This window comes from Sparus aurata, chromosome 18 (assembly GCF_900880675.1).
Source record: "Sparus aurata chromosome 18, fSpaAur1.1, whole genome shotgun sequence".
Classification (NCBI taxonomy): Eukaryota; Metazoa; Chordata; class Actinopteri; order Spariformes; family Sparidae; genus Sparus; species Sparus aurata.
This window is the reverse complement of record NC_044204.1, coordinates 8053678-8071299: the sequence shown is the minus strand read 5'-3', so window position 1 is coordinate 8071299 and position 17622 is coordinate 8053678. Positions and strand designations below refer to the sequence as shown.

At 38.8% G+C, this 17622-nt stretch overlaps 2 protein-coding genes across 2 annotated transcripts; both read left to right on the top strand.

Annotated features, from left to right (window-relative positions):
• The first annotated feature begins 5394 nt into the window (after positions 1 to 5394).
• Positions 5395 to 7955, top strand: mgst2 (microsomal glutathione S-transferase 2). The gene is made up of 4 exons (XM_030396972.1): positions 5395 to 5521; positions 5844 to 5943; positions 7349 to 7501; positions 7636 to 7955. Exons 1-4 carry the CDS (start codon positions 5461 to 5463, stop codon positions 7742 to 7744), a joined length of 423 nt encoding a protein of 140 aa, XP_030252832.1. The 5' UTR covers positions 5395 to 5460; the 3' UTR covers positions 7745 to 7955.
• An 836-nt stretch (positions 7956 to 8791) lies between these two features.
• Positions 8792 to 14453, top strand: LOC115569070 (short coiled-coil protein B-like). The gene is made up of 4 exons (XM_030396973.1): positions 8792 to 8955; positions 9655 to 9723; positions 9841 to 9921; positions 12022 to 14453. The coding sequence occupies exons 2-4, from the start codon at positions 9708 to 9710 to the stop codon at positions 12162 to 12164; spliced, it is 240 nt and encodes a 79-aa protein (XP_030252833.1). The 5' UTR covers positions 8792 to 8955; positions 9655 to 9707; the 3' UTR covers positions 12165 to 14453.
• Positions 14454 to 17622: the final 3169 nt, after the last annotated feature.

Below are 17622 nucleotides of genomic sequence, written 5' to 3'. Positions count from 1 at the left end.
TCTAAGAAATCCTTACAGTAAGGGGGGACATAGTGGATTGTAGTACCATCTGATGGTACTACAATCCACTATGTCCCCCCTTGATGGAAAATAGGCTTCATCCTCAGAGTGGTGTCTGTCATATTAACTTCCTCTAGGATCTTTAAAGTCAACACTACAATTTAAAGGGTTGGTCATGCAGCAGACACTGGAGCTAATGTTAGACCAACAGGCTGGTTGGAGGGGAGCAGATGTATTTTTGTAGATTAAATAATTAATGTTTCATCTTCACTCACTGCGTGTTAGCCTTTGTTACCTTCAAGTGCACATAAACTATATGTTTGAAATGTATTAAACCTTTGATTTGAAAAATTATTGTTTCTTATCTGTTATCAGTTGCAAGATGCGAGTAATTATTGGTTATTGTTATTGGTTGAAAATAATCAATTTTGTGCATCCCTTTTTTCTGAAGCGATTTTTTTCCCCCTATTTTCCTCACAAGCCCTGAAATTTTTTTGGCCCACACATCCTCATTCCTAATTGGCTGAATAGTCAATATTCAGCATCTTCCCAAAAAGTCATGACTGTTGAAGCCTAACAGTGTCCCACTTACCAGACCTCCCATTTATGATTACAGTTCTGTTAGGTTTAGGCACTAAATCAACTTGGTTAGGTTTAGGAAAAGAAATAACCGTTTAAAATAATTTCATAAATGCCTACAAGACATAGTAAATTAAAAGATACCAGACATAAACAGCCGGTCTGCTGAAATAAAAGTCCTGTGCTTGTTTGCAGTTTTTCTCAATTGTTTACACACAAAAACTGGTACTTGAGACACAATGACCACAACATGTAACTCATGCACCAACCCCCTGAACCAATTCTGCTAAACTACAAGCACAATTCCTGCTTTACACTCAAATTGCAGTTCTAAAACACACTTTTTTCAAAACACTACACACAATTCTCTGCATTTGGCACAATTTTCATGAAGAAAATCTCTTGCTTTCACAAAGAACACTCTGTCATTCAAAATTCTAAAGTGAATTGCCCTACTATGCACACTGACTCATCAAATGGGCAAACACCTAGACACCCTACACAACACACTCATTCCACCAGAGCAGCTCAGGTACATTGTCATTTGGGACAACGTAAGTTTCCACTGGGCTGCTCTGGTTCGTAACTGGTTCACTGCCCAACCACGCTTTATCTCCCTCCATATTCTCCATTCCTCAATCCTATTGAGAATTTTTTGTAAAGTGTATGACCAAAATCCACAAATCCACAAATGCGTATACCCCTTCTCCAAGCTATGAGGTGGAGTGCTGTGGCCAGACCGAAACAGAGGAGATCATGCTGCACAGTTTTTATTTTATTTTTTTTAATTTTTTTACTGTAACTGTGTACAGTAAATTCTTGTGTTGTTTTGTGTGTAGACCGTATATTGTTGTATATGCACTTTGTGTTGGTTGAGATGTACACTGTATACATTGTTTTTGTGGGAAAAATGAAATATATCTGTTACCGTGTATTTGTCTCTCAAATATTTTACCACACACTTATGTATGTACTGACTGTAGTAAGTGTAACTGAACAAAAAAGGCCTAAGTCATTATGATGAATGAAGAAGAAGTGTTTTCCATTCATCATAGTGTTTTACATTGAGCACATCAGTGGTCACACAACTGGTTCTTTTAAATGTCTATTCATTCAATGGTTTGTGTGTGTCATTTGAAAACAAAATACCATTTTGAGAAGAAATAACATTGTTTTGAATGTAAAGTTTAATTTTGCAGGAGAATTGAGGGGTTTTGCCCATTGTGTGTGTGATTTTTGATTTGTGTGTAGAGTTCTGAGAGCATGAGGCATGCTTTCAGAAAATGTGTGTAAACAGTCGAGAAAAACTGTAACCCAACAGTCCATCCTCAGCCTCCTCCCTAGACGGACTTTTCACTCTTTAGACTACTTTTACAGTCATGGATGTCAGTAGTGACATTATGGGACGGTGTGTAAATAGCAAATGTACTTGCACCCAGCAGAAAAGTGACAGCGCCATAGAGCAACAAAAAGCTGGTCTAAAGTCAAAGGAATTTACTGCTTTTTAAACAGTGCATTAGATGGCGAGGTTCACACTGTCAATACACTCTGATTTTATGATTTGAGAGGCTGCCTTCAGTTATTTAATCCTCATGTAGTGTTCGTTTCATGTTAAACAATTTTGTGTTCCCGGTCAAAAATGACCAGTCCATTTAAACTCATCATAAAAACTGTATAATACATATATTATCACTACTTGTTGTGTTAGATCTTTTTATCAACTTCAGTTCTTGTGAACATTACAAGTTTTGAACTTCTATTTGTTAATTATGGCCTGTATACCTCACTGATCTGACCGTATACATCTTGAATTCGAGTTCTAAAAAGCATCATTTCTGGAATATTTTGACTATAAAAAAATAATCAGATGAAACATAGTATATTGTTTATCACAGACTACTTGGGGTCATTTGTTTTGAAACCATTACATTTTTTTATACAGTCACATAAAGTAACACTAGTCGTGTTCCCGGTCAAAGGTCTAGGTGGGTCTCAGGTGGGGATGAAGACCAGGATAAGTTCCCATTCTTTGACCTGAATGTGACAGCAGCCTCAGCATGGCCATCCTCTTCATCACTGGATTCCTCCCCATCAGTTAATTCTTGGTCTGGATTATATTCTGTGTTCTCTTCATCTTCTGACACTTCCTCCTCTAATCCATCCTCACTGTCAGTTTCCTGGCCTCTCTCCTCCTCACCAGTGTGGTGATCACATATGTAATCAATAGCGTCACTTATGGTATATCGACGTGCCATGGTGCTGCCACACAATGAACTGTGAGCAAGGCCTCAAAAAAGCATTTATATAGGCTACCAAAGCTGCGAGAAAAGTTCAATATTATTGAAACAATCTTCCAACAACTTTCTGAGAACAGGTGTTGTTCCCGCGGGAGAGAGACTCTACTGGGCTAAGGTTCCCGTGGTGGTTGCCTGGGAACCAAGGTGTGCATGTGTGTGTGTGTGTGTGTGTGTGTGTGCATGTGTGTGTGTCCATATGACAAATGAGGATGTACCTGAGATCAGTTTTTTACACTAATTGTAGTCTCCCCCATTCATTTCTAATGACCGGTCATTTTTGACCGGGAACAACAAGAGTGTACAAAAGTTGAATAAAATACACAAAATTGTATGCAAATAAATACTATTTATTTTGTGTGTTGAAATTCTCTTTGTGGACAAAGTCATGGACTCTTAGGTCAGTCTGATCAAATTAAGGACATTTTTCAGAGATAAAACTTTTAAATCGGACAGATTTGACCGGAACACAACATAAGGGTTAAAACATTTCCATGAACACACTCAAGTCACTGTAACAAATATCATTGCACATGTAATCAACAAAACTGTAGTTATAAACTCTCTTAAGGAAACGAGTTAGGAGTTTTGAATAATCAATGAAGTTTATCAGCTGTTCCACATTCCCAAATGCGCATGTTAATGTAGTGATACACATACCATTTCTGACGCAGGTAATTAGTTTCCTCATTAAGAAAGTGTTTCTCCCATTATTGATCAGGATGATACTTTTTTATGACCCGTCCCACCAAATCCACAGACTGAGAGTTGTGCACACAGCGGGACATGCAGCAGCACTCCTCCTTCTCCTTGGTTAAATATCAGTTTATTTTTTCATATGCATTCAAACAGAGTTGTTGATTGGATAGACGATTGTCAAATAACGGTCCAGCAGCCGAGGATCACATTCATTTCCCTCAGTGAAGACGTGTGCTACTGTTTGATATGTGTCAGGCCCTGGTGCACCTGGCTCTGAACGGAAATGGGAGACGACACTCAGATTGGCTTGATATATGTTTTTCCCAAAACACACACATGACTAATTAGGAGACTAGATACCACCTCTTTGCACTGTGTGTGGAACAATGCTCCCAGATTATAATTGTATAACTTGTAACTAGCAAAATGGACTTGGACACCCCCTAAACCATGCTCCGACGTCTAAGTATGGCCGATTATGGGTCCATTGGTTGGACAGTGGGGGCGATGACAGATAGTGTAATTTTCTGTAGAAATTTACACAGCATTTACTAGTTGTTGTTATATTGGGCCATTATGGAAAAAAACGATAACTCATTTTAATTGGAGGCATTCACAACATATCTTCTTCTAAGTATGGAATTATTTTTTATTATTCTGCCGCTTTCTTTGGTTTGCTATTCCTTCCACATTTTTCAGTGCACTAACTCCATTCAAACATGACAGTGTTCAGCTCAATTAAGGCATTATTACATTATTATTATTTGTAGCTTAGTCAATGAGAAATCCATTGAAACTTTGAAAGGTTCACAAAGATTTGGATGTTTTCTAATCAATTCAACTCTTTCATATCATTCATAGTTGAAAAGTTCATCATGTTCATTCCCACAATGTTCATTCAACCTACATAATCTAAACATCAGCTTGTAGGAATGATTTCAACAATGTACCCCTTGAAGCAGTCAGACTAATACTTTTGGCTTTGTGGGCTTTTAAGTGACAGGAACGCCGACCAACCTCTGCGTTTAGTCATCAGTATCTGGAGGCATGCAAACACATCTACTTTTCCAACTGCTCCACTAGCTACATTTTTGACTATAAACACACAAAAATCTCACAGTGTGTTCAGTAAACTCTCATAGTTTCTACCACATTGTTTAATTATATTATTTTTATTATACTATTGTACTATTATTATATTATTGTCTTATATCTTTGACCACTTTTCCAACATTATAATTTAATCAACTATAATCTTTTCATTCATTCAGAAATTCTATTTAAATGTTCCCCATCTTTGATACATCATGACATTTATTCAGCTTTTCAGGACTATTCACAGTAACTGACTGACTCATTCCCACTGTAACATCTCCTCAGAAACTCCATCAGCTGTTTCTCCAAGCAAATCAAGCCAGCAGTGCATGTGTCTACCAGTTTATGCTTATGCTATTTTAAATATTTCATTCTCAACCCATTATAATGACTCTTCAAATATATTAAAGCAACCAATTCAGCTTGGGTTTCGCTTTCAACAAAGTATCCATATCTTTTAATAATATTCAAAGTTTATACAACCAGCAATGCAAGCTCTTCAGAACTTGCCTTCTCTAGGTTTTCATTTATTATTTCCTCAGTTTAAATGACTGCAACAGAAGCAACCTTGCTAGCCAAGCTGGTGCATATATTGGTATAGGAAATGTTTCAGTTCATCCTTCACTTCTCTCATCTGTTCAGCAGCAGGGCAGGGCTTTAATAACATAACATGACAGCACTTGTTGTGCGATGGGCTGAAGTTGCTTTGCCCCAGGAAGTAACTGCTGCCTGTTACGTAAAGCGTACTTTGTACAAAAGACAAACAGTTGACAGCTATATTTTCAACAGAACGATGGAAGCTGACTCTCCTTTTTTGTTGGCTACAGTGTCTCTTGTGTCTGCCTTGCAGATGGGTGAGTTAAAATGTATACATATCTATTTAAACATATTGGTCAGTTGTGGGAGTAGTGAGTATTTTGCCATGTACTTATCTCACACTACCAATATCATTTTGGTTGGGGAGTGTTTTGAGGTCAAGTGGAAACTGTTTGAGACATACTGTAGCAACATTTGAAAAGCAAATAAAAAATGTATGTGCTGATTCATCGGATCACTATCAAGATCTATGTGATTGAGATATCAGCTTTAAATGTGGTACTTGTGGACCTGTAAAACTGAAAAAATGACTGAATCATTAAAAGAGACTCAAACTCCAACGTCACTGTCTCTGTTCAGGCTACTTCGCCCGGCGAGTTGGTTGGTCCAGGATGGCCCATAAGGTCCTGCCTCCCTCTGTCACTGGACCGCCGGAGTTTGAGAGGACTTACCGTGCACAGTAAGGCATCTGTCAGCAGCGTGTGTTATACTGAACAATGTATTGAAAATGCTAATGAATGCTCAATTGTGTTTTTACAACCCTCATAACTGCAAAATACAGTGGCGACACACAGAAAGAAAAGCAATCAAACAGGCACATGCCATGTATCCATGTCCCCTGAGGATATATCTGCTGACTTTGGATGCCTGACATTTCCTTTAGTGCCAACATGAGTATGACATTTTGGTGGAAATGTGAAATTTACACAACAATTATTGGATTGATTGTGTGAAAATTCCAGTTCCTGTTGATATTGTGTTTCCTGTTTTATTTTGAAATTGTACCCTTGTGTGTTGTGTGTCGCTTTTCATTTCCTCCCTCTCTGTGGTTTTCCCTCCTTCCTGTGTTTTTCTGTTCCTTTCCCTCACCTGTCCGTTTACCGCCTCACTCCACCTGTGCCTGATCCCCTTGTTAGTGTGTCTGTATACAGTCTTTGGTCTCCCTAATGTCAGTTTGTTCCGTGTTCTCCTGTGATGCCACCCTGTGTTCCCCACCCGTGTGATATCCAGCTTCTCCCGGTGTTCTTTTCTTTTTTTTGTTCCTTGTGTTTTCCTTGATCTGTACTTTGCTTTTTTTTGCACTTTGTTGAACCCTTTTTGTTGCTACTTTGTCATGTTTGACTCAGTTTTGGTTTGCCTGGATTCTTGGTTTTTGTGCGTCATTCAGCTTTGGTTCAGTAAAGCTTGTCTTTAGTTTTCTTAAGTCCTGCCTCCTGTGTGTTGTCTACATTTGGGTCCTCACCTTGTTTGCAAGAGTGCAACAGCAGGTTTTGAATTGAGAGCAATGGAATTTGAGACAATCACTTCCCACGGCATCTTTCGACCATCCAACCTGACCAGCCGGACTGCATCAACTAGGAATTGAGACTGCTCCTGGCCAATGTATGGTCGCAGGAAAATGAAATGGACAAAGACAGACTGTTGCCTACACCTTTACAAAGAGCTGTCTATACCAGATTGTTGAGTGCAACATGCTGGATCAAGCAGTTGCAGTTTCTTGCTGCTTTTTACACTCATTCCGCGTTGAATTTAAAAATTGACCTACATGGTTATGTACATATGTGACAATAACTGTATTTGTTCTATGGCTGTGTAGTGTGGAGTTTACAATCTTTCATTTTGTTATGCATTGTTATACATTTAATTGAACCTTGATCACACCTAATTAGCAAATGTCAGTGTTAATTAGCAAATGTTACCATGCTTGAAAAATTAACTCAGATGCTGAAAGTTTGCTCTTCTATCCTAGTTTGAAGCTGTTTCAGAGGCTGGGCAAGAAAAACCCAAAATATTCAATGAAGATACTGAGTGTCAGCATATTAAAGTTTACTTTGTTAACATGTGGCATATGTGTGTATTTTCAGTCAGAACTGTGTGGAGTGTTACCCTGTATTCCTGGTGACACTGTGGACCTGCGGTATGTTCTTCAGTGAGGTGACTGCAGCTGCAGGAGGACTGGTCTACATAATCGCCCGACAACTATATGTCAATGGATATGCCAAGTCCACCAAGAAAAGGTTAATCCTCTCACTGATACCACATTGATTTTTGCAAAATATCTAATTACGTCATGTGTTTTTAACTACTCTACTGTACTGTAATAGACCATAATGTATGAATTCTGACCTTCTGAGTGCCTTCTGGTTTGCAGGTTACCTGGCTTTTACCTGACTTTGGCTGTCTATTTAACTCTGTTTCTACTGGGTTTGATTGGACTGCTGCGTGGAATACTACACAAGTACTTCCACATCCACCTCTAAAGATTTCACTTCCACCTAATTATGCAGAGCCACCAATGAAATAATAGGAAATGATAGTTCCCAGGATACACTCATCCTTTAGTAATGATGTCTAAACCCCAGGTTCATGTTCTTTATCATTGTTTTGTGACCTTACATTTAAGTCTTACATATTTGATGGAACAATGTAAGTGATGGTTGCTTTAAGTGAAATAAACTGTTTTTATATTTAGTTCATGGGCTTTATTTTGTGCATTCGACATTCGTTTTGAACTCACATGGGTTCACAGATGTGGACTTGAGTCTTTTAACACTTGGACTCAAGTCAACTCGAGTTACTGTTCTGATGACATGCAACTTGGCATGAGAAGAAATAATTGACTTGAAACTCAACTTGGTCTTTCATTAAAGACTCATAACCTGACTTGAGGAGAGACATGTTGATTTGAATTAATTGCCTGTGTGTTCATTTAATGGGTGGGTGGGAGAAGGGGGACGAGTGACGTGACTTGGGACATGACTCAACTGAGGACTTGACTTGCCCAAGAAAAAAATGACTTGGGACTTATTTGAGTCATATGTGTCTAAAAGGTTGTTTTCCATTTTTCTATTTCTCCCCCTCAATATACAAATGTATACAAATAAACCAGATGGATACAAACATGTTTTTCTCCTGGCAAAAAAGTCATAATTCTAACTTTTAACAGAACAGACTTTATTTTTCTGAGAGAAAAAAAGTAGAATTCAAAACTGCTTACTGTGGTCCTAATCTTCTTTCATAGATACATGACCTACTGTTGTCAGATACATAGTAGGCCTATACTTCAAACTTTAAGGATGACCAGTCATGTACAGCATACAATATACAAACATATGCCATCCACACTCTTTGGATGCTGTACATCACTGATCTACTGTATATTGATGCCATAAGAGCAGGCTATGGGGAGTCCATAATGTATCTATATACAACTGAAATCATTTTACAAAGACTCTGAAATAGTGACAACATCTTTATAATATGAGTGGTTTTCTGCTGGGCTGTTATCTTCCGCCTGGTACCGTGTCGTCCCCTTGTGGCTGGATGATGTACTGTCCTGATGGTGTTGAAGTGAACATACATGAACACAGCCGCTGTCAAACACAAGCTGTGTGGATTTACACAAACACTTTACACTCTCTGTCGAAGTTCTGTATTTCAGAGCTGCAGCTGTTGTTTTTCACGTCGTAAGGTATGTGTCCCGAGTTCACGTTGCTTATTCGCAGGACTTTGTGTCGCGGTGGCTGAGCAGCAGCTTTCGGCTAGTGTGTGTCAGCATGCTAACAGTGAGCTAGCAGCAGGCCTGGCTCAGGGATTGTTTGTTATTTAACCAGCTTTAATGAGGGACACTAACAAGCTAACAGTTGTAAGCAAAGCTTTTAGCTAATGTAAGACATGTTAGTTATTTGTATGTGGGCTCTTGGGCTCGCTCTCGCTAGCTTTGCTTCAGGTCAGCAATGCATTTTGAATTATTTTGTAACTGATTGGCGTAGTATTAGATGTAACGTCACTCAGCCACGACGCAGCACTGCATGTTGAACTCGTCATGTGGAACTCCGTTCAAAAAGAAAAAACAACAACATTTTTTTAGTAATTATGTTTCGTTTATGACGTTTAATGTTGTACTTATCGCTGCCTTACATCAAGGTGTATTGAGGCATAGCGTGTTGGTGACCACACTTGAACTAGCATTTCATATAGGCATGTTACCAACATAGTGTCTCCTGGCCTGTCAGAAAAGTTATAAAGTCATCCTTATTCAGGTGTATCCGTCCATCAGGTATATCTTTTTTTTTCTTTTTATTGTAAGCATATACACTAAATTGACGAAATGTTAATGAACGATGATACAAACGATGATTGATTATATAATATCTCCTACATCCTGCAGTGTCAGTTAAAATCGCAGCCCTGCATTCCAAAAGGGAAGACGAGTACTTCACCATGAGCTCAGACGATGGTGAGACAACACACACACACACACACACACACACACACACACACACACACACACACACACCTTCCCTTGGTTGACAGCCAGTGAATTGTATTTGACTGTCCCTTTACATGGCTGCAGGTGATTTGGAGAACCAGGCTGAGCTGGAGGAGAAGACAAGGCTCATCAACCAGGTGTTGGAGCTTCAGCATACATTAGAGGGTACACAAAATATTCACATACACACACATACCAGATTTGTAATTTTGGAATCCCAGTGAGATTAAGTTTGCTTGGGTCTTTGAGAGTGGTTAGCAGACCTCCAGCCCCGCTCAGCATGCACGGATTGGAGACGTTGCACAGGTTGGATCACAATCATTGAATGTGGGCAGAAAAAAAATTATCAAATGCATATTTTTTCAAATCAAATGTACCACATCTATAGGTGTAGGGAGATCTCTGGTCATCATCCTGCTCTGCAGATCTTTTGATGCGTTTCCACAGCAACCGATATAGACAGTTTGCCAATGCAAGTGACAAATTGCAGATAATTTGAGGACACGGTTGAGAGAGATAAATCTGGTTTCCCTGCAGTCTTTAACCTGGTCCTTGCACTGACTATAGCCAGTGGTATTCCATAACCAGAACTTACAAGAATCTGTACGTTTCTGCCATGTGTTTCATGTCTCAAGCCAGAACATTTGGAATATATTTTAAATTGAAAGAACTATAAAGGGAGGTTGACAGAATTGAGCAGAAAGTGAACTCATCTCTCCCTCTCGCACTAACAAGCTCACTGCTTATTTCTCTTTTCACTTCAAGAGCAAATAACATATTGTGAGGTAGTGTTTGGTCATGGCCCTTAAGATTTAATAGTGCTGCTGTAACAAGAGTATATTAGGCACATCATCAGCTTGTAACATCCGTCTGATGCTCGAACATGCAGCTAATGCATGAACTAACCTCAGAAACAGAAGAATAGAATAAGAGTGTGGACCTGTTGGGGTGAGTGAAGCACTTGGCACATTGGTTTGGTTTGGATTGCAGGTTACACAGACAAATGTAAAAACACTGACTATGAAAAAGTTTTGATGCAGTGTAAAATGTAAATGAAACCGAATGTGATAATTTGCTAACCCTTTTTGATATATATTCAATCAAAGAGTACAAAGACGATGTATTTAATCATTTACCTTATTGGCTTAATATATTTTTGTAAATACATGTTTATTCTATATTTGAAGCCTGGGGCAACGAACGAGTGGGAAACTTGCTCCAAACGCACCTGTTTGAAAAAGACCTCCTATAAACGCTCAGTCCTTCACAAACAAGAATGGAGCAAGGTTCACAGCTCTGTTAAACACAGGATTATACAAGTGCATCTCCTAAAATAGAAAAGAAAGATAGAAAGAGAAATAGAATGTCATGGAAAAATTCATTTCTCCAGTAATTGTATTCAGAAAGTCAAACGTTCATATCTTCTAGATTCATTACACAAAGTGAAATGTTTCAAGCCTGTTTATTGTTTTAATTTTGATGATAACAGCTTACAGCTCACGAAAATCCAAAATCCAGTATCTCTCAATATTAGAATATTACATAAGACAACCCAAAAAAGATTTATAATACATAAATGACGACCTTCTGAAAGTATTTTTATTTATGCACTTTTGCACAGACAGTGGCCTTCATCTCATTTGTGATGTTGAGTTTAGTATGTCTCGTCTTCCTCTTGACAATACCCATAGTCTCAATGGGGTTCAGGTCCGGCGAGTAGGCTGGCCAATCAAACACAGTAAAACCATAGTCAGCAAACCAGTGACTAGTAGTTTTGGCACTGTGGACCACTGCTAAGTCCTGCTTGAAAAAGAAATCAGCATCTCCATACTGTTTCACTTTTAAAATAAATTTACAGAAACAAAATTAACTTTTCCATAATATTTTTTTGGATGTACCTGTGCATGCTGTTTGCAAGTGTATGTCAACTTTTGACCACAACTGTACAATTCAGTGTTGGAAGAATATGTCACAGTTTCCAAAAGCTGCCCAAATGATGTCAGATTATTTATTTTCCAAACAAAGTTTAAGTAAGCCTTTGTAATCAAAACTAGCTTAGTTAAACAGAACAAGTGACCAAGATGTGCTAAGGTATTTAAAGTTTATTCAACATATACATGTGGTAAAAAAAAAAAAAGTGGTTATTGTTATTTTTTTGTGGGTTTTCAGTCGTCTTTCCAGTGCATACAGTCAAAGAAAATCCCTGTCTAGCTGTGTTACACCCTTATAATGTTGTTGATGACTGTGTTTGTGTTTTCACTTCAGACCTGTCTGCCAGAGTGGATGCTGTCAAAGAGGAGAACCTGAAGCTGAAGTCAGAGAACCAGGTTCTGGGTCAGTACATTGAGAACCTCATGTCTGCCTCCAGTGTCTTCCAGACCACTGACACCAAGAGCAAACGAAAGTAAGGAGAACCTCGGAGAACCTTGACCTAGCACCCCCCCAGCCCCCCCATAGCCAGAACTTGAACTGTCCTGGGTGACCAGACTCTGATCATCAACCCCACTGACATCTTTGTCTTCTTCCTTACTCTGCCAGAGCCTAAAACATGTTTCAGTGTGCAGATATGGGTGTTTACCTTGATGTGTGCACTAGGTGGCAGTGTTGCATTGAACACTTCAGAATTTACAGAAAAGAAAAAAGAATGCATTTGAAACCTGTTTTTGGTGCTGGAAAAGACAGAAGACCCACATTTTTTTTAAGCTCAACTAATCAGCAGATACGCATCACATTGTGTGAGCTGCGATAAACCTGAGACCTCTTATTGCACCTGTATGCAAAGATGTCTCTTTTCAGAAGCATGTTTTAGACTTCAGTCAGCTGCAGCCCAACCCTCTTATGTCCTGGAACCCTGAGTACTGCAGAGCCAACTCTGATCAGTAACTCATAGATGTGCGGTTGTCTGATCCCAAAATCTTCTGCCAGTTACAAACATACAGCAGGGAAGTTATAAGTACCTCCAAGGCACAATTATTAAGAAATTACTTTAACCTTCAAAGACCCAGACAGCCTGTGCGTGCCTTAAAACAGCTGTCTTTCTAAAATGTTTAATAACTTTTGAATCACTCAGTAGTATCTAAATGCTTAACAACCTAATGTAAAGTGGAGTTTCTGAGCTTTTCAGTGGTAGAACAAAGTGCCCTGTTAAAGCATTTAGGGCTTCCATAGTGAATTATTCCTCTGGGTCATTGGTTGTAGCCAGGGTTAGCTACTTTTGTTGTTCATGATCAAAAGATTTTTCTGAAAAATGCACTTCTGTTTTAATGTCCACTGTTACGATTTAATAACCTTTCTACTTACTCTCTGAAATTTATTGGACACACCTGTTTTCAAGAAAACATATCAGATAATACTACAATAAATAGGTGTGTAGTAAAGTTCAGATGTACAACTTAAAAAAATTAATAAAAGAAATCTTCCTGAGGTTCTGTTTGAGTTCACAGTAATTAATTAAGTAATTAACATAAAATCGGCAGCCAGACTTAAACTTAAGGTTCACTGAACTGTTAGAGTTGGGTAGAAAAAGGAAATAAATACAATCAGGTGCCTCAAAACATTTACTAGGTCTTTTGAGAGTTAAGAAAGGATTTAAAAAAAATAGTTGGGGATAGGGATGGGGGGGGAGACTCATCACAATATCAGGATAGCTTATATATGGACATTAAAAGTTTAATATGCTAGAAACGATGGAATTACCTGTTCATACGCTGTATTTGTTCTTGAATTTCCAGCACTTTTTGTATCACAAGTCAAGACAAGACAGGGCAGTATGTTTTGTTATGTTGCAAGGCCAACTCAAACAACATAAAAATAACACAATGATGAAAGTAAGCTCTCAGTCAGTCTCACAGTGATGCCACTTTCTGTACCGTGGATATTCATTATCATGGAAAATATCTTACTTATCAGAGCACAGATCATGCTGACAATCTTGTCAGATTTGGCTCGCTCACAGAGATGTTTGCAATGAGTGATGTTCCTCCTCTGCCTTCCCCACCACCAGAAATAAAAAAAAAAAAAAAAAATTGAAGCCACAGCCCTGTTTTATAGAGTGAAAATGTTTACATTAAACTTCCCTTTTCTTCTTGGGGCATAACATTAATAGTCGTAGGTTGCTGGGGTGGTATTATGTAACTGCACTGGAGATTTCTGCCTGCAAGGAGGAAGAGAAGCGTGTTTCTCTAACTCCTTCCCCACAATGGAGTTAGCAATGAAAAGGAGAACAGTAGAGGAGAATTTGGCTGTTTCAAATTGGGGAGAAAATTTGTGAATAATCCCTTTTTCCTTTTAGTTATTTATTAGTCAGTATTCCTGCTTCACTGATAAAGATGATCTGTTATAATATGATTTTATTGTTACTGCTTGTGACCTCTCTAAAGAGAGGGGTCGAAAGGCCCATTGTTATTTTGAAACTATGTCACTATATTTGTTGCCATTTTGTTGCTGCTTCTTGCAAGTTGGGAGTAAATGCCACTACTTGAACACCGACTGTCACTTTTTTTAGTTTATAGCCAAGAACACGTGTCAATTTAGACTGAAAGTCTAACTGCTAAGATGGCAAATGCCTAGTTTAGCCTCTCAATGAAGTCTTGAAATGTCTTTAACCCTGTTGCATCTGAACATTGTTTACATATTATTTTTGTTGCTAATATGAAATGACTTTGGTTTATTAAAGTGATGATCCTTTTTGATGACAAGTTTGTCGGTGATGTTTTTCTTTGCTAACAATCTCTTTTATATTCCACATGCTTCCAGAGTCACTAAGGGTGCGCGCAAGGACAGGTGACCCACTGCTTTGCCCTCTGCATTCTCAGTGTTGGTATATAAACTGCACATAGAGGCAGGTGACAAATGAAAGGAAAATCGGAAGAAACTAGCATAGAAAATAAGGGTAGAGAATGGCTGTTAACAACTCCGGTAAAGTTGCACACACTTCAATCTATGACAAGGAGCTTTGAAGGACAACTTGGAGGATAAATTTACCTAGATAATTCAGTTCTACTCAACCCCATACCAAGGGAAAGTCGCTGACATTTCATAGTCCACATTACATTTCTGGAGCTTCACAGCAAAACAGCGTTGTAACATTCTCCCAACTGAAGTGGATGGGGACTTAGAAAACATAAAAAGGCTCCATAAAACTCTTCAGACACAATCCAAGTCTTAAAGAGCCTGAAGATCCCAATTTAATTTGCTTGTGCAAAAGCTCCAGAAATGTTCTGAGGACTAGAAAGTAGGTAGGTTTGTAGGTAATGCCTAAATTTTCAGTTTTGGGTGAACTTCTCATTATATAACTGTCTATATAACTGTCTATATAACTGTCCTTTCATCTGTAAACCATCTGTAGGTTTCTATGTTAGATAAAAATGCTGACAGATACATGTAACCTGAGGACTAGTGTGTGTAGTTTTTGTTTCAGTGATTCCACACTGGACAGTGGTCCATCCGCACTGACATTATGTGTAGGCTCTAGTTTCTAGAAAACATCTTAATATGAACACGTTCATTGATATGAAAGTTGCCTAAGAAAGATCCTTCAAGTGTTAAGATGTTGGGAAACTGGGTGTAACCTACTGTGTAGGCTGTAAGTAGTGTGGGGCTGCATAAATAAATCAATTTGCTTTCCTCTATTACCTTTCCTCCTATATTTATGTATCATGATGTGGTTTAATAGTATTTCTGCTAGATGATTCAAGTAATGTTTTAATCAAGTAATTGTTTTATGCATTCATTATGAGTTCTACAACTTACATCACAGTGAATAGTGGATAATTAAATAACTGAAGTCTGGCGAAATTCGCTCCCCAAGCAGAATCTCTGTCGAAAGTCCACTTGAGTGCCCTTGCGGACTGTTTAAACTCTGGCTTTGGACAGCCCTCAAGACTTGCACTTGCAAAATCTGTGAGTATGTCGCAGTCCCTCCTGACTGACCTGCTGCTGCTCTTCTTGGGTTACACTCCTCTGGAGCTCTTCGCTGATGGAATGTCTCAGGGCTAGAGAGAGGAGACGGGCTGGATGTCTGAAGGGCATGCTGCTCCTCCACGATCAGCCAAGTGGCAAAACCTGCATTGCCGAAACCAACTAACGTTTGTCAGTGTGCTGTGTTGTAGGCAACTGGACCTGTTTTCAGTTTCTTTAGGACGTTTCACCTCACATGTAAGAGGCTTCTTCAGCTCTAACTAACTGGAGGGGAGTTGCAGGCTTTTAAACCCTGTGTGGGAGTATCCTTACAGAGTTGTTAAGGACACGTGTGAGCTCTGAGTTTCAGAGTCATTCGGGCCACTTTTGGGTCGTTGGTCAAACCGGCCTTCATGGGGGTTGCTAAGGCTAGGTGAGCCCAGGTGTGACTGGTTTTTAAGCTGTCTGGGCAGATAACTCAGTACAACATTGTAAGTGGGCGATAAGTAATGCCACCCCCTCTGGACATGATACAGGTCACTGATTGTAGTGAATTTTGTTTAAGAGGCTATTAACAATTCTACAAAAAAAACAAACAACAACAACAGTGTCTGTAAATTCCCCCAATACTTGCTGACTTCCCTACTTAGTGTGTCTGCAGGTAATTAGTAAGTCTTACAATGTCTTGAATTCCATTTGGTAAATATTAGGCCTTAAATATGAACTTTTGTGAAGTCTTAATAGCCACAAACAATTTTATCTAATTTGATGTACCCATCATTACATTTGTAAACTTGGAACAAGTGTGAAAGTTTGAGAATCAGCAAGTGAGTGACTATTGTTGTTCTTTTGTTATTATCCTATGCTAATGGGGCTTTCGCAGCATCAAATCAGCAAAAACTGGAAACTGGATCAGTTGTATCCAAAGCAGGATCAGGCAGACCTAAAGTGACCACACCATCAGAAGATCAATTCACCAAGCGTAACCGGGAGATAGATAAGCAACTTGATCACAGATACACAATTTACTAAATAAATGACACAAGACTCCAATCAGCAAAAGTCCTGGCAAAAGATGGCTGTCTTGTAGTGTCTCAGAGGATGACTAGTATTAGATAATTAGAGAGTGGCAATTTGAATGAAGCATTTGAGAGAAAGTAAATCTAACAGAAGCAAAAAAGTCATCTCTAAAGAGAAAAAACTTATTTGAATAATCATAAAAAATATTGCTCTTTTACTTCCTTGATAGCATGTCCTATTTGTTCATAGTTGACTCTGCATCTTTTTTGATGATCAGACTTTTGCTCTCATTTGCACCTTTGTGGTTATGCTGCCAGCTTTCTCCTATGTGCTCCCTGAATTTTTGTTTGCAATTCTGGCACAAACCTCTCATGTGGGTGGGGTTTTCAGACGTGTGTCCCCATTGGCTAATGGTTGTTTGAGTGACGGCTCAGTGCAACCGATCCGGGTACTTTGCCCTTTTGTCACGTCACATCACATCACCTTTTGGGTGAAAACTAATTTAACGCCATAAAATGAGAAAACTATGACTTTTTTGGTATTAGGATCCGAAATACTTTGTCCAGTCAGACAAGTAATTATATCATGTTGTTGCAGATCAACAATCTGCATTGTTAAATTAAAAAATATGACATAAATAGAGGTTGATGAGTGTCCTTTCAGTCTGCCTTCATCAAAGTGGATGAACAACTCCAAAGAGTGGCTGGAAGTGTCACATCGTGACATATACACCTATCCTACGGGATTGTCAGGTGTATATGTATTGCTGATATGTCACCTTCTCTGTTTTAGTGACACATTATGTGGCTGTTTTGGTAGCTGTCCAACATAAGAAATTACATCGCTTACATTAACATGCTTAACAGGTGTTTAGCAAGCCAACATCCTGCTGGTAGGCACTCATGGACTAATAATTCTATCCTTATCCTCAGGGACATAAACCAGAGT

What these genes read in the sequence shown, in the direction of transcription:
- mgst2 (XM_030396972.1), top strand. Translation starts at nt 5,461, where the DNA reads ATGGAAGCTGACTCTCCTTTTTTGTTGGCTACAGTGTCTCTTGTGTCT. An exon ending in GAGAGGACTTACCGTGCACA is followed by an intron (nt 5,944 to 7,348) that starts GTAAGGCATCTG and finishes GTGTATTTTCAG; the next exon opens with TCAGAACTGTGTGGAGTGTT. An exon ending in GCCAAGTCCACCAAGAAAAG is followed by an intron (nt 7,502 to 7,635) that starts GTTAATCCTCTC and finishes TCTGGTTTGCAG; the next exon opens with GTTACCTGGCTTTTACCTGA.
- LOC115569070 (XM_030396973.1), top strand. An exon ending in GCTTCAGCATACATTAGAGG is followed by an intron (nt 9,922 to 12,021) that starts GTACACAAAATA and finishes TTTTCACTTCAG; the next exon opens with ACCTGTCTGCCAGAGTGGAT.